At 61.2% G+C, this 11,743-nt stretch overlaps 2 protein-coding genes across 5 annotated transcripts in view; both read right to left on the bottom strand.

Annotated features, from left to right (window-relative positions):
• Nucleotides 1-145: 145 nt before the first annotated feature.
• SLC16A8 (solute carrier family 16 member 8) lies at nt 146-5,783 on the bottom strand. The gene is made up of 4 exons (XM_007975739.3): nt 5,376-5,783; nt 4,592-4,735; nt 3,543-4,382; nt 146-1,096 (listed from the first exon to the last, which is right to left on the bottom strand). Exons 1-4 carry the CDS (start codon nt 5,587-5,589, stop codon nt 780-782), a joined length of 1,515 nt encoding a protein of 504 aa, XP_007973930.2. The 5' UTR covers nt 5,590-5,783; the 3' UTR covers nt 146-779.
• A 1,833-nt stretch (nt 5,784-7,616) lies between these two features.
• Nucleotides 7,617-11,743, bottom strand: part of BAIAP2L2 (BAR/IMD domain containing adaptor protein 2 like 2) — a 31,759-nt gene continuing 27,632 nt past the window's right edge. For all 4 annotated transcript variants that reach the window (XM_007975738.3, XM_038007458.2, XM_073006721.1 and 1 more), the window contains 5 exons: nt 11,428-11,644; nt 9,804-9,944; nt 8,967-9,168; nt 8,413-8,459; nt 7,617-8,098 (listed from right to left, as the gene is read on the bottom strand). In XM_007975738.3, the coding sequence (XP_007973929.2) occupies nt 8,023-8,098; nt 8,413-8,459; nt 8,967-9,168; nt 9,804-9,944; nt 11,428-11,644 (683 nt within the window). In that variant the 3' untranslated portion in view covers nt 7,617-8,022. The remainder of the gene's footprint in view (nt 8,099-8,412; nt 8,460-8,966; nt 9,169-9,803; nt 9,945-11,427; nt 11,645-11,743) is intronic.

Here is an 11,743-nt window from a genome sequence, read left to right as displayed (position 1 = left end):
GGGCCCATGTTGTTACTGAGCGCTTGGTGCCCCCCCGGCCCCCCAGGACCCCAGGGACGGAGTCGTGTGCTCAGCCTACAGTGAACAAAGAAAGCAGCCGGGCTGGGATTCAAACTGACCCTGACCCTGGGACTTTGAGCCCTCTAAGACCCCTCCGGCCCCCCGCCTGCAAGCAGCCCCCAACCTTGAGCCCTAGTTGCTGCCAACCCCTCAATCCCTCCACTGGAAAAGGCAGACGCTAGTGAGGGGGGCTTCAGCAGACAGCTCTGAGCACTGGGGCTGGGCAGGAGCCAGGCACTGTGCCCACCCAGCCCCGTGCCCCTGAGCCCTGTGCCCACCCAGCCCCTTGTGTCTACACCTGGGAACGATGGGTCTCTTCATCCATCTGACGCTTCCTCCCAACACTGCCCACCTAGAAGCTGGCTTCGGGGGCCTGGAGAGAGACCTCCCAGACTCCCTCCTGCCACCCCAACCCCCAACTCAGGTGGCAGCCAGATCCTGGGCGGAGGCGCAGGAACAGAACCTTCTGTCGTTCAGCTGAGCTTTATCAATAGTTTCCTGTTGCTTCATAGCGGCTTCACTGGCAATGGGGCACGGCCTGGTGGAACTTGGGGCACAGATGAGGGAGGCAGTTCCCAGACACCCAGGGGATTAACTGGAGCCCAGACGTGGACCCCGGGAGTGACCACCCCAGACCAGCCTCCCAGTGTACCAGGCCCTCTGAGACAAGAAGCCGTGTTCCCAAGTCACTGGGCCACCCCACCCAGATGCACCCTGAGTTACACAGACTCGGCAGCCAGCCTCGGCCTCGCCTCTGTTTCTGGTTCTGTGGGCTCGCCCCGGGCGCTCAGCACCTCCAGGGCCTCCAGGTTGCCAGGTTCCTCTGCAACCACAGGCAGGGGCTCAGAGTCCCCTTCGGCCTCAGCTTCCTCAGTGTCACTGGCCCCGCCCTCAGTGCCTGGGCCTGCTGGGGCAGCTTTAGCACAACGCAGGCAGCAGTTGGTGGCGACAGCCATGAAGACCCCGGCCAGGGCCACCTCGGAGCCTGCCAGGTAGAAGATGATCTCGTAGTTCTTCAATGCATCCACCAGGCGGCCTGGGGACAGGGAGAAGGTGGGAGAGGTAAGGCCCTGCGGGGTCCCCCCCTCACTTCCCTGCACTCTCAGGTCAAGGGTGGTGCCACTGACTTGGTGAGGCTCATGGGTGACACACAAATGCCCACTCTTTATTCCTGTTTTACAAATGTAAAACCCTATGTGGTTCTGACATATGAAACCTTAAAAATGTCACTTGCTGTCCCTGGACCTCAACTGCCTAAGTGATATGGGGCTTTTGGTGAGGCGTCCCCTCCTCCCACTGATTCAAGCCCCACAAGTGTCCTGTGACTTGCTTGGCAGTGGGGCATCTGGGGTGGGAGTGGGGAGGGGCCATGGGCTTAGCTCTGCCCTCCTGGGGGCCTCCACCTCTTGCTGTTGCCATATGTAAATACCCCGGTCCTCAGGGGCTTGACTTAGTCCTCCCACCCTTGTGTCCCAGGAGGCCCATGAGCACCCCAGACCGAGCCATCATCAGCACAGGCGGGGCATGCGGGCCAGTGACTTATTTCCTTCTCGATTTCTCAAGGCTTCTATCACGTGTACATATTACTTTCAAATTTAGGAAAGTCTCATTTTTTTTTTTTTTTTGTTTGAGACAGAGTTTCACTCTTGTTGCCCAGGCTAGAGTGCAATGGCACGATTTCGGCTCACTGCAACTTCCGCCTCCCAGGTTCAAGCAGTTCTCCTGCCTCAGCCTCCCTAGTAGCTGGGATTATAGGCTTGTGCCACCACGCCCGGTAGTTTTGTATTTTTAGTAAAGACAGGGTTTCTCCATGTTGGTCAGGCTAATCTCGAACTCCCAGTCTCAGGTGATCCGCCTGCCTTGGCCTCCCAAAGTGCTGGGATTACAGGCGTGAGCAACTGCGCCCGGCTGTCTCTCTCTCTTTTATTATGGATTTTTAGAGATGGGGTCTTGCTCTGTTGCCCAGGCTGGTCTTGAACTCCTGAGCTCAAGGGATCCTCCCAACTTGGCCTCTCAAAGTGCTGGGATTACAGGTGTGAACCATTGCACCTGGCCTCAGGAATTTTCTTATTCTTTTGAGACAGGGTCTTGCACCATTCCCCAGGCTGGAATGTAGTGGTGCCATCTTGGCTCACTGCAACCTCTACCTCCTGGGCTCAAGTCATTCTCCCACTTCAGCCTCCTGAGTAGCTGGAACCAGAGGTGCATGCCACTACACCCCAGCTAATTTTTTTTTTTTTTTTTTTGGTAGACACAGGGTTTTGCCATGTTGCCCCAGCTGGTTTCAAACTTCTGGCCTCAGCCTCCCAAAGTGTTGGGATTACAGGCATGAGCCACTACACCTGACCAGGAAAATCTCTTACTTGCAAATATTTCCCCCTAAAGTGTGGTTTGTCTGTGCATTCCACCCTCTCTCTAGGTCATTCTCCTCACCCCACACACCTCCTCTGCCCCTCAGATCCACCCAGATTCACACAAGAAATGGAAGACAGTTCCTTGAGCCCTGGACAGGCTGATTTTGTGGGCTGCCCACACACTGGCTTAGGGGCTTTGCTCTTCTCACTGGGTCAGGTGGGATGACAGAGCTCAGTGAGGGCACTTGGTTAGCCCAGCCCTGAAGGAAGGACGGGCAGCTCACCCCATCTCCGTGCAGCCTGCGCCCCCTGTAAGGTGCCCTCCCCCATTACTGCACCATCCCACAGCCCTCTGGCCTCTGGGACTCAAAGGCAGCCTCCTTGCTGTTTCAAGGTAACTTGACAGCCTGGGAAGACCCTCGTGTTCCCCACTCCCACCTTTCCAGTTTTGGTTCCTGCCTTGCTTGCATAAGGATGCTGTTCCCCCTAACAAACCCTGCCCATCCATGCTGTGCCTTCACCTGGGGGATCTTCCAGGAAGCCTTTCCTGACCACCCTCATGACGATGACTTCCTAAGGGTGACGGTGACAAGTGCCAGCAGGCCATCTGCACAGTCAAAGACACCAGTGCTTCTCCTTCTCCCTATCTGCCCGCTGAGCACCCCCACTCTGTTTCTGGTCCCAACACCAGTTTCCCAAAGATACTGTCCCCATTCCAGTCACCATTCTAGATGCACCATTCTAAAGGTGTGGGCATTTAGCATTAGGTACACTGAAGCTCTCATTCTGGGGCTGCAACTTGCGCTAAGCCTCTGTGCCTCGGTTTCCTCATCTGCAAAATAAGAATAAGCACTTGCGCTTCAGATGGCCTTGTGCCAACTACTTGGGATGGCAGACCTGGCCAGCTATCAGTGTTGCTTTATTTCCCGCACCTTCCTCGGCTTTTCTGTCCTCACCCAGAGCGGGTGGTCCGGCTTGGAGGAGGGACTAACTGGCCATGAAGGGGAGTCCACCCACCCTGCTGCCCATTCCCCTCATCCCTGGAAGTTCCATCTGAGACGAGGGGAGAGAGCTTCCTTCGGTCTAAGGGGCACTAGGCTCGCCACCCCCTCTTCCCTCGGGGCGCACCAGCAGAGGGCGGTCCGATGAGCACGGCCACGGCCTCCAAGAGCAACACCAGGCCCAGCGCACTGGGGAAGCGGGGCGCGCCCACAGCCGCCATGAGCACCTCGAACTGCAGCGCGCCCACCATGCCGTAGGAGAGGCCGAAGGCGATGCAGAAGGCGACTAGGGCGCCGTAGGAGCGCGCGCGTGCGCTGCTCAGGTCCGTGAGCCCATTGGCCAGCAGGGCCAGGCTGAAGAGATACGGGACGTGCGGTCGCAGACGCGCCAGGCCCGCCAGGGCGCCGCACGCCGGCCGCGCCACGATGTCCACGAAGCCCACGATGGACAGCAGGAAGGCGGCGTCGGTGTCTGGCACGCCCGCGTCCTTGGCGTAGTTCACCAGCAGGATGGCGGGAACGAAGAGCCCGAGCGCCATCAGGAACTTGGTGACGGCGTAAACGGCGAAGGCGCGGTCGGTGCACACTGCCAAGTCCAGCAGGCGCCGGCGGGGCCGGGTCCTGGGGGTTGCCTCGCTCAACTGCGGCCCCGCGCCGTCCGCCTCTGCCTCGCCCGGAGCGTCCCCCGCGCGGTCGCCGGCGCTGTCCCTGCGCGGTCTCGGGCCCGGCCCGGGCGGCGGCCTCATGACAGCCCCGCAGGCGCAGCAGTGCAGCAGGAGCCCGCCGAGCAGCAGGAAGCCGCCGCGCCAGCCAAAGCGCTCCAGCAGCTGCTGGCCGAGCGGCGACAGCGCGGACAGGAACACGGGGCTGCCCGCCGCCGCCAGCCCGTTGGCCAGAGGCCGCCGCCGCTCGAAGTACAGCCCCAGCATGATGAGCGACGGCTGGAAGTTGAGGGCCAGGCCCAGGCCTGCGGGCAAAGCGGCGCTGTGCCAGGGTCCCCAGGGAGCCCCTCCCTGGCCCCCGCAGGAGGGAGGGGCCAGGCCCGGGAACCCAGCAGATCCAAGAACCCAGCCGAAGGACTTCGAAGACTGTCCCACATAGGGAAACCGAGGGCAGATCTTGCAGCAAGAACCCCCGACCCCCAAACCAGAGGGGAGGAGACCAGGGGGCCCTCACCTGTGAGCACCCCAGCGGTCAGGTAGAGCTCCAGGAGGCGCGTGGCAAAGGAAGCTAGGATCATGCCCGCGGAAGCCAGCAGCCCACCCGCCAGCATCACCGGGCGACAGCCAAAGCGGGTCACGAGGATGCTGGACACGGGGCCTGTGGGCAGGGCAGGGTCACCACCTGGGTCCCGGGATGGCTTGAGTCCTCTAAGGAATAAGGTCACCTCCGGCTCAGGGACCCAGAGAGGAGGGCATTGTCTGGCCAAGGTCACACAGCTTGGAGGGGACAGGCCAAAGAGACAGCAGCCTGCGAGGGCAAGGCCCAGAGCACCCTATCCCCACCCCTCCTGAGAACCCAAACCCCAAGCAGAGCGGGGACTTCCACACCCCTTTAACCTTCACAGCCTCCAAGTCCTGCCCTGGCACAGCCTGGGATTCCTCCGCAGCCCTGCCTCCCAGGATGGGAACTCCAGCAAGCCCCCCACCTAACAGGTCAGTGCTGCGGGGATGGGGAGTACTTCTGTAGATCTCAGCTTTCCCGCCTCTACAATGAGCAGGTGTAGATCTCAGAAGGGTCCCTCTGAGCTCACAGGGCAGCCCCCTAGGCTGGCCCCGCCTGTGGCCGCTGTCCCCTCTCCTGCCCTCTCTTCCCTCTTTCTGGTGCCAGGGTTCCCACAGGCAGGAAGGGACTTCGGGGGCCGCCCCGACGGTCAGGGGGATGCTCAGGGGGTCGGGTGTCTCCTGGTTCCGGGTCCCAGGGGTCCTGAGGAGGCGGAGAGCCGGGCGGGGACACTGACCCGTGCCGTAGAGCATGGCCAGCATGATGGAGGACACCCAGGCCGTGTCGCTGTAGCCGGCGCCGAAGTCGCGCATGAGCGCCCGGAAGAAGACGCTCACGGCTTTGGGGAAGCCGTAGGCGAAGCCAGTGACCACGAAGCAGGCACCCAGCACCACCCAGCCCCAGCCGCCGTCTGGGGGGCCCTCGCCCCGCCGGGGGCCGCCAGCGCCCATGGCTGCCTCTGTTGGGAGGGGGCGGGGACAAGAGGTTGTGGCTGGGCCAGAAGCCTAGAGGAGGGGAATGGAGATGAAGCATGGGGAAACTGAGGCACAGGGCCACCCACGTGAGCGTGGCTCAGGTCTGGGAACCAAAAGGGGAAACGGAGGTACGAATCTCACCCCAAGTCTCCTTCTCCTGCAAAGGGCGCTGAAGGACGAGGGTAGGACGAGGGGTCCACCTGACTCTGCACCTCAGCAGGCTCCCTCTGGAGAACACTGCTGGCCCCTCAGGACCTCAGGTGGAAGGCATCGGGAAGTGGAGCAGGTGTGTGCCTGGAGGTGGGTGACCAGTACCAAAGTATGCGTGAGGGTCTCGGGACAACGGAACAAACAGCAGAGGGGCAGATGCCAGCTGCAAAGGGCCAGTGTGTGTGAAGATTTTCCTTTTTAGCCTTGCGCCATGTTCTTAATATTTCTTAGTGATCACAAATGACTATTGTCATTAGAACATGAAGGGGACAAAAGCCACTTTCAACAGATATCAGCCAGGGGAGCTGAGTTCCCATGCATCCCAGCTCAGCCATGGATTCCCTCCCTGACTTGGGCCAGTCGCCTCCCCTCTCCGAACCTCAGTTTCCTCCGATGTGAGATGGGTGATTGATCACCCCCAGGCCAGCTGGGAATCTTGCGGGAGAGGAGTCAGGTCTCTGGCTTCTGCCAGACAGGTAGGAACCTTAGCAGCACTGGGAGAGTGGCCTTCTGCCCTCCAAACCTCAAACCCTCTGTATGCAAAGAATGGCTCCAAAGCCTGTCTCATTCCTGGGGCTCCCCCCAGGGCCCTCACAGTAGCTACAAGCGCTCCCCTAACAGATGAGGAGGGTGTACTCAGAGACAGGTGCACCAGAAGCCCGGAGCCCGGGGCTGGGGATAGCCTCCTCCCCTCCTGCCTGGAGTGTCCCTCCTGGCACTGGGCAGTGCCACCACCCCCAGAGTATCTGGGACTCTGCCCCTCCTCCACTAGGACCAGGTCGTGGCTTTTCCTGCCTGTTGTCCTTTTGTCACAGGGGCAGCCACTTGAAGGTAGAGACAGGAGAGTGATCCCAGGCAGCCCTCACATCGCACTCACCTGAGCCTGCCTCGTGGGTTTGTGAGGTCCAGCCTCACGTCTCCTGAGGCCTGCAGGGAGGGGCTGCTGTCCCTGCAGCTGTCCGAGGCAGCTCCCGGTGAAGCTTACCCGGATGGGGTCTGCCAGACACTCCAGCTTCCCACCAGCCTCGGCTGAGCTTCTGGCGGACTCCCGCCTGACGCTCCCTCCCCCAGGCCTGGAGCTTAGAGTGTGTGCCCCCACCACACCACACCCCTGCTAAGAGGCTTTTGTCCAGGAGGGGAGAAGAGACTGGGAGCCCCAGACCAGGCTGGGGCTCCACGGTGGGCTCCCTGTCCCGACAGTCCAGGAGGGAGGAAGAGAAATCCCTGTGCCTCCTGGAGCCTGGGGTGGCAGACACAGAGACCCTGCCCAGGGGGTCCTAGTCTGGTGCTCGGAGCACAGCCCTGCCCTGAAGAGACCCCAACGGTTCTAATCACCTCAGTGCCTCATCTGCCCCCGCCTGACCCCCCGCCCCAGGCCACATTCCAGGAGGGACTGGCGGCTTTCTCCAGGATGAAGCTAATCCATGCCTGTGCCTGGGGATGTGGGGGCGGGGAGGGGCCAGAACAAAGAGTGCTGTGTCTAGGCCACCTGAGGGCAGCTTGCTGGTGGTCCCAGCCCTTGGCCACTGCCAACCCTCCCCTGACCTGAGCAGCCGCTACTTCCTATGAAACCCACACATCAAAATGAGAGTGGGTGGAGATGGGGGCTGCAGTGCCAGGGCTTTGGGGTAGCCCTAAAGGGTTCTCCAAAAGAGGGGCTGGGAGTGAGATAGCCTCCCGGGGAATGGCCAGGACCTCAGTACCCTCTGGACCCCATTCTCCAATGGGGGAGTCTCCATCCCTCACCCCCTGCCCTGTCCCCCAAATAAGACACCACCAATCCTGCTGCCACATCACTTTGCGTCCACTTCATTTCTCATCATTTACAAAAGACTTACAGAGAGGACGTGTGTGGGACACGAAGCAGGTACAAGGGGCTCCTCCCCACGGGGGCAGAAAAGGGGAAAAGAGGTTGGGGGGCAAGAGGTAGGCCCCCCAGGGAGAATCCTGGGGCCCCTGGAGGGGGAGAAATCATCCTGTCCCCCCATTCCGCCTGCTTTACTTCGAAGGTCTTGGACCCCAAGCCAGTGCTTTGGAGCTGCTCAGGCTGCTGGAGTGGTCTGGGGAAGGGCAGCCACCCCTGGTCTCAGGGCCCTGCTTCTGGTATCCGCTGCTGTTGCTGCTGTCACTGCCACTGCCACTGCCAGCTCTGAACAGCCCCTGGGCAGGTGTGCTGGGGGTATGACTTCGGACCCCGCCTCAGCGGATGAGGGGTGCTGAGCGGTCATTGGTGATGGTGGGACGAAGCTTGACAGTAGCAAAAGGATTTGTGCCCCTGTAGGAGGAGAGGATGGGGTGAGAAGGGCAGATGATCCCCACCTGGCCGTGGCTCAGGAAGGCAGCTGGGCAACTGAGCCGGGTCCCGCCTCCTGCCCCTATTTGGTCTCCATCCACTCCTTGCCCCACTTCATCTATTTTTTTGTTTTGTTTTGTTTTTAGAGATGGGGTCCCACGGTGTTGCCCAAGCTGGTGTTGAACTGTTGGAGTCAAGAGATCCTCCCCACTAGTCTCCCTAGTAGCTGGGATTACAAGTGTGTGCTGCCACACCTGCCACCCCCCTCACTGTTCGGGCCCCGTTTGAGGACTCACCTTGGGAAGAGCTCCTGTGGCGGGTACTGCTCTGAGGACATCAGTTTCTGCAGTGGGGGTGGGGAAGGGCTGGTTTGGTGGGGAGAGCAGCAAGCAATCCCTTGCCCCTCCCCTCCCTCTCCCCATGCCCACAGGGCAGAGGACTGGGCCAGAGAGCCCCTGCCATGCAAGGCTCCTGGGAAATGAGACCTTAAGGTTCTGAAGCCCAGAATTCTGTGGGTTGCAGAAGTGAGAAATCCCTGGGCCAGAGCACCACCTCCAAGGACTAACCACGCCCCCATAAGAAGACTAGGGTGGCTCCATGGGTAGATGATCTCCCTGGCCTCCCCCAGCCCCGTCCTGCGGGCCAGCCCCAGGTCACATTCTGCTCCAGGACCCTGGTCTTCCCCTTCAGCCCGGACTCAGCCCCACACCACCCCTCCATGCACTGAGGAACAGACTGAGGCCAGGTGGGCGGGTCCCCTACCAGACAGCCAGTGACAGAGCCTCGGGATCCCTGCTCTCCTGCCTCCTTGCCCACTGGAGGCCCCAGGAGAGGGCGGGCGAGGGCTCACCTTGACGTCAGTGGCGGTCCCTGTGCTGCCCACGCTGCCTCGGCGGCTGCTGGGCAAAGGTGCAGGGCTCGGGGCACGGCTCGGCACCCGGCTTGGGGTGCGGGAGCGGGACTGGCCATCCCAGTACTCTGAGGGTGCTGTGGAGTTGGCCGGCCGGTCCAGGAGGTCATCGAGGCTATAGCTGCCCCGGAGTGGGTAGGACCTAAGTCCAGAGAAAGGAGGGGAAGGAAGGGGGTTGGGGCCTGTCCAATCCCTTGTCCTGCCAGTGGCTGGGGCACCTTAGGAAGGAGGGATCCCACAGCTTCCTCCCTGCACCTTCGTGAAAGGAGAGTGTTGACTGGAGGGAGGTCCTGAGTGGGGGCAGAGGGGTGGATGCAGTGGCCTTCAGGGCAGAGAGAGGGGTTCAGGGCCGGTGGTTCGCCAGCGGCGGAAGGGGACTGGGCCCACTCAAGACTGCACCTTGCCACCCGGGTGTGGTGGCTCATGCCTGTAATCCCAGCACTTTGGGAGGCCGAGGTGGGTGGATCACCTGAGGTCAGGAATTCGAGACCAGCCTGGCCGACATGGAGAAACCCTGTCTCTACTAAAAATACAAAAGATAGCCGGGTGTGGTAGTGTGAGCCTGTAATCCCTACTCCGGAGGTTCAGGCAGGAGAATCGCTTGAATGTGGGGAGGTGGAGGTTGCAGTGAGCCGAGATGGTGCCACTGCACTCCAGCCTGGGTGACAGGGTGAGACTCTGTCTCAAAACAAGCCTGTACCTAGCAGATCCTCTCCGCTGGGCAGTGGCACCCTCGCCGGAGTCCTCACCCCCACCCACCCCTGATGACTCAGGTACCTGGAAGGCAGCTCGTTCCCGGGCTTCACAGGCATCATGGGGGTCATGGGGGACATGGAGGTCATGGGGGTCACGGGGGTCATGGGATTCACAGGCCCCTCCTCCAGAGCCTTCACGTAGGCCTCGGGGAACCAGCCGCTCCTGTGGGGCAGAGGCAGAGGGTCCTTCAGGCCAGGCCTGGGGACAATGACCAAAAGAAGACATCCTCCCCTCAGGGTTGCCGGATGCTACTATCCTCCCCTCAGGGTCTCTGGAAGCTACTTCACCTCAAACTGACAGACTAGAATCAATTCTGTATGTTTACTTCTGTTTTCACCTGCTAGTGCCTATGGATGATAAAACATGCCAGCCTTTTCCCTAACAGGCTATGTGAGTCAAGGATGGATAATGACATTCCCAGAACATCCCAGGAGGGTGTGACAGCTTCGGTCTAGAAGGTTCTATCCTCAGGTCCCCGGGGCGTCTGCGGCACACCATTCTCTGCTGTGGGTCTGTGAAGCAGGTACCCCAGCAGCAGGTGTCCGTGTCGTTGGTGTTCTCAGTCATCTCTCTCCCCACTGACCCCCTTCTGTTCCTGTCCCTGTGGTCACCTGCCCAGCTATGGACCTTCGAGCCTAACTATGAGCCCCTCCACGCATCACCCATCCCCCACTCACCTGTCTATACTCCATCCCCTGTGTAGCCACAAATCCATCCAGCACCCCCTCGCCACTCACACCTCTCCAATCACCCATCAGTGTCTGTCCCCCACATCCGCGCATCCTCCCATGTCGCCAACCACCCAGTCAGTGACCCTCCCATTTTATGCCCATCCACTTGCACACGCTCCACCTACCCACACGCCCATCCCCTGGTCCACCCATCCACCTGTCCACCATCCACTAAGCACAGGACCACGCATCCACCCGTGGGCTGGTGCGAGCAGCCACCACCCGCTCTGCCCGTGCGTGGGTTCATCCCGTGCTTCCTCTCTCCTGCAGTACACTCTCCTGCCCATGAAGCCCCGAGGGGGCACTGCCTGGCTCCAGCCAGCCCCATCTGCCCCGTTTTCCCCTGCAGGACAGTGGTGCCCATCCATTCCCTTTGCTAGCTGCCAGGCCTGCTGTCCTCCGGGCTTTCTGGCGCCCTCACTGTATGAAACTCCCCAACTCTTCCTCCACACCAAGTGTCAAAACAGCCTGGTTTAGGTGCTTTAAGGATTTCCACTGAGCGTGACTGCAAAGAGGTGAGCACATTTCAGGCCCTACTCCTAGCCCAGCCCCCTGCATCAGAGTTCCAGGGCTGACTCTGCAGAGGGGACACAGCCTCCTCCCAGAGGCAGGCACACAGTAGGTGCTCAAGCAATAGGATTTCTGCCATTTCCACACTTTTGGAAGAACCTGCCCATCCCCCATCCTCTGCCCCCTCTCAAGGGCCGTCATCCTGAACTTGGTAAGGCGACTCTTCCCACTCCCACTGAATGAATGAGGAAACTGAGGCAGAGAGTGGGGGGCGGGAGGAGAGCAGCATTGTCCGAGGCCTCCAGGGGAGGCCAGGGAAGCCTCAGTCCGGCAGGTCCCCGGGTCCCCGGCCCCCAGGGCCGCCTTCTCAACCAACTCCCGGCCCCTCCAAGGCTCCCACTCACGCGGACGAGCCCTCCAGCTTGCCGTAGAGCCAGCCGTTCTGGGCCTCGGGCACCAGCACCTCCACCACGTCCCCGGCGGAGAAGCGCAGCAGCGTGTGGTTGGCGCCCTCTGAGTGAGAGACCAGGGCGCGGACCCTCCTGGCGCCCCCGCCGCCGCCCGGGCGCTCGCCGAAGGAGTTGGAGCGTGAGCTTTGGGCGCTGCCGCTGTAGAGCGAGGCTGCGGGCGGGAGAGCGCGGCGGCACGTGGGCGGGAAGTTCTCCCTGGCGTCTGCCCTCGATTCCTCCTGCTGCAGCCCCACCCCCGCACCTCTCCCGG

Source organism: Chlorocebus sabaeus, chromosome 19 (assembly GCF_047675955.1).
Source record: "Chlorocebus sabaeus isolate Y175 chromosome 19, mChlSab1.0.hap1, whole genome shotgun sequence".
NCBI lineage: Eukaryota > Metazoa > Chordata > Mammalia > Primates > Cercopithecidae > Chlorocebus > Chlorocebus sabaeus.
The sequence above is the reverse complement of the archived record's forward strand: the minus strand, read 5'-3'. Positions and strand labels throughout refer to the sequence as shown.

Coding starts and splice junctions, on each gene's coding strand:
- SLC16A8 (XM_007975739.3), bottom strand. CDS start 5,589: ATGGGCGCTGGCGGCCCCCGGCGGGGCGAGGGCCCCCCAGACGGCGGC. Junction 4,736..5,375: donor GGCCATGCTCTACGGCACGG/GTCAGTGTCCCC, acceptor CCCTGCCCACAG/GCCCCGTGTCCAGCATCCTC. Junction 1,097..3,542: donor CATCGGACCGCCCTCTGCTG/GTGCGCCCCGAG, acceptor CCCTGTCCCCAG/GCCGCCTGGTGGATGCATTG.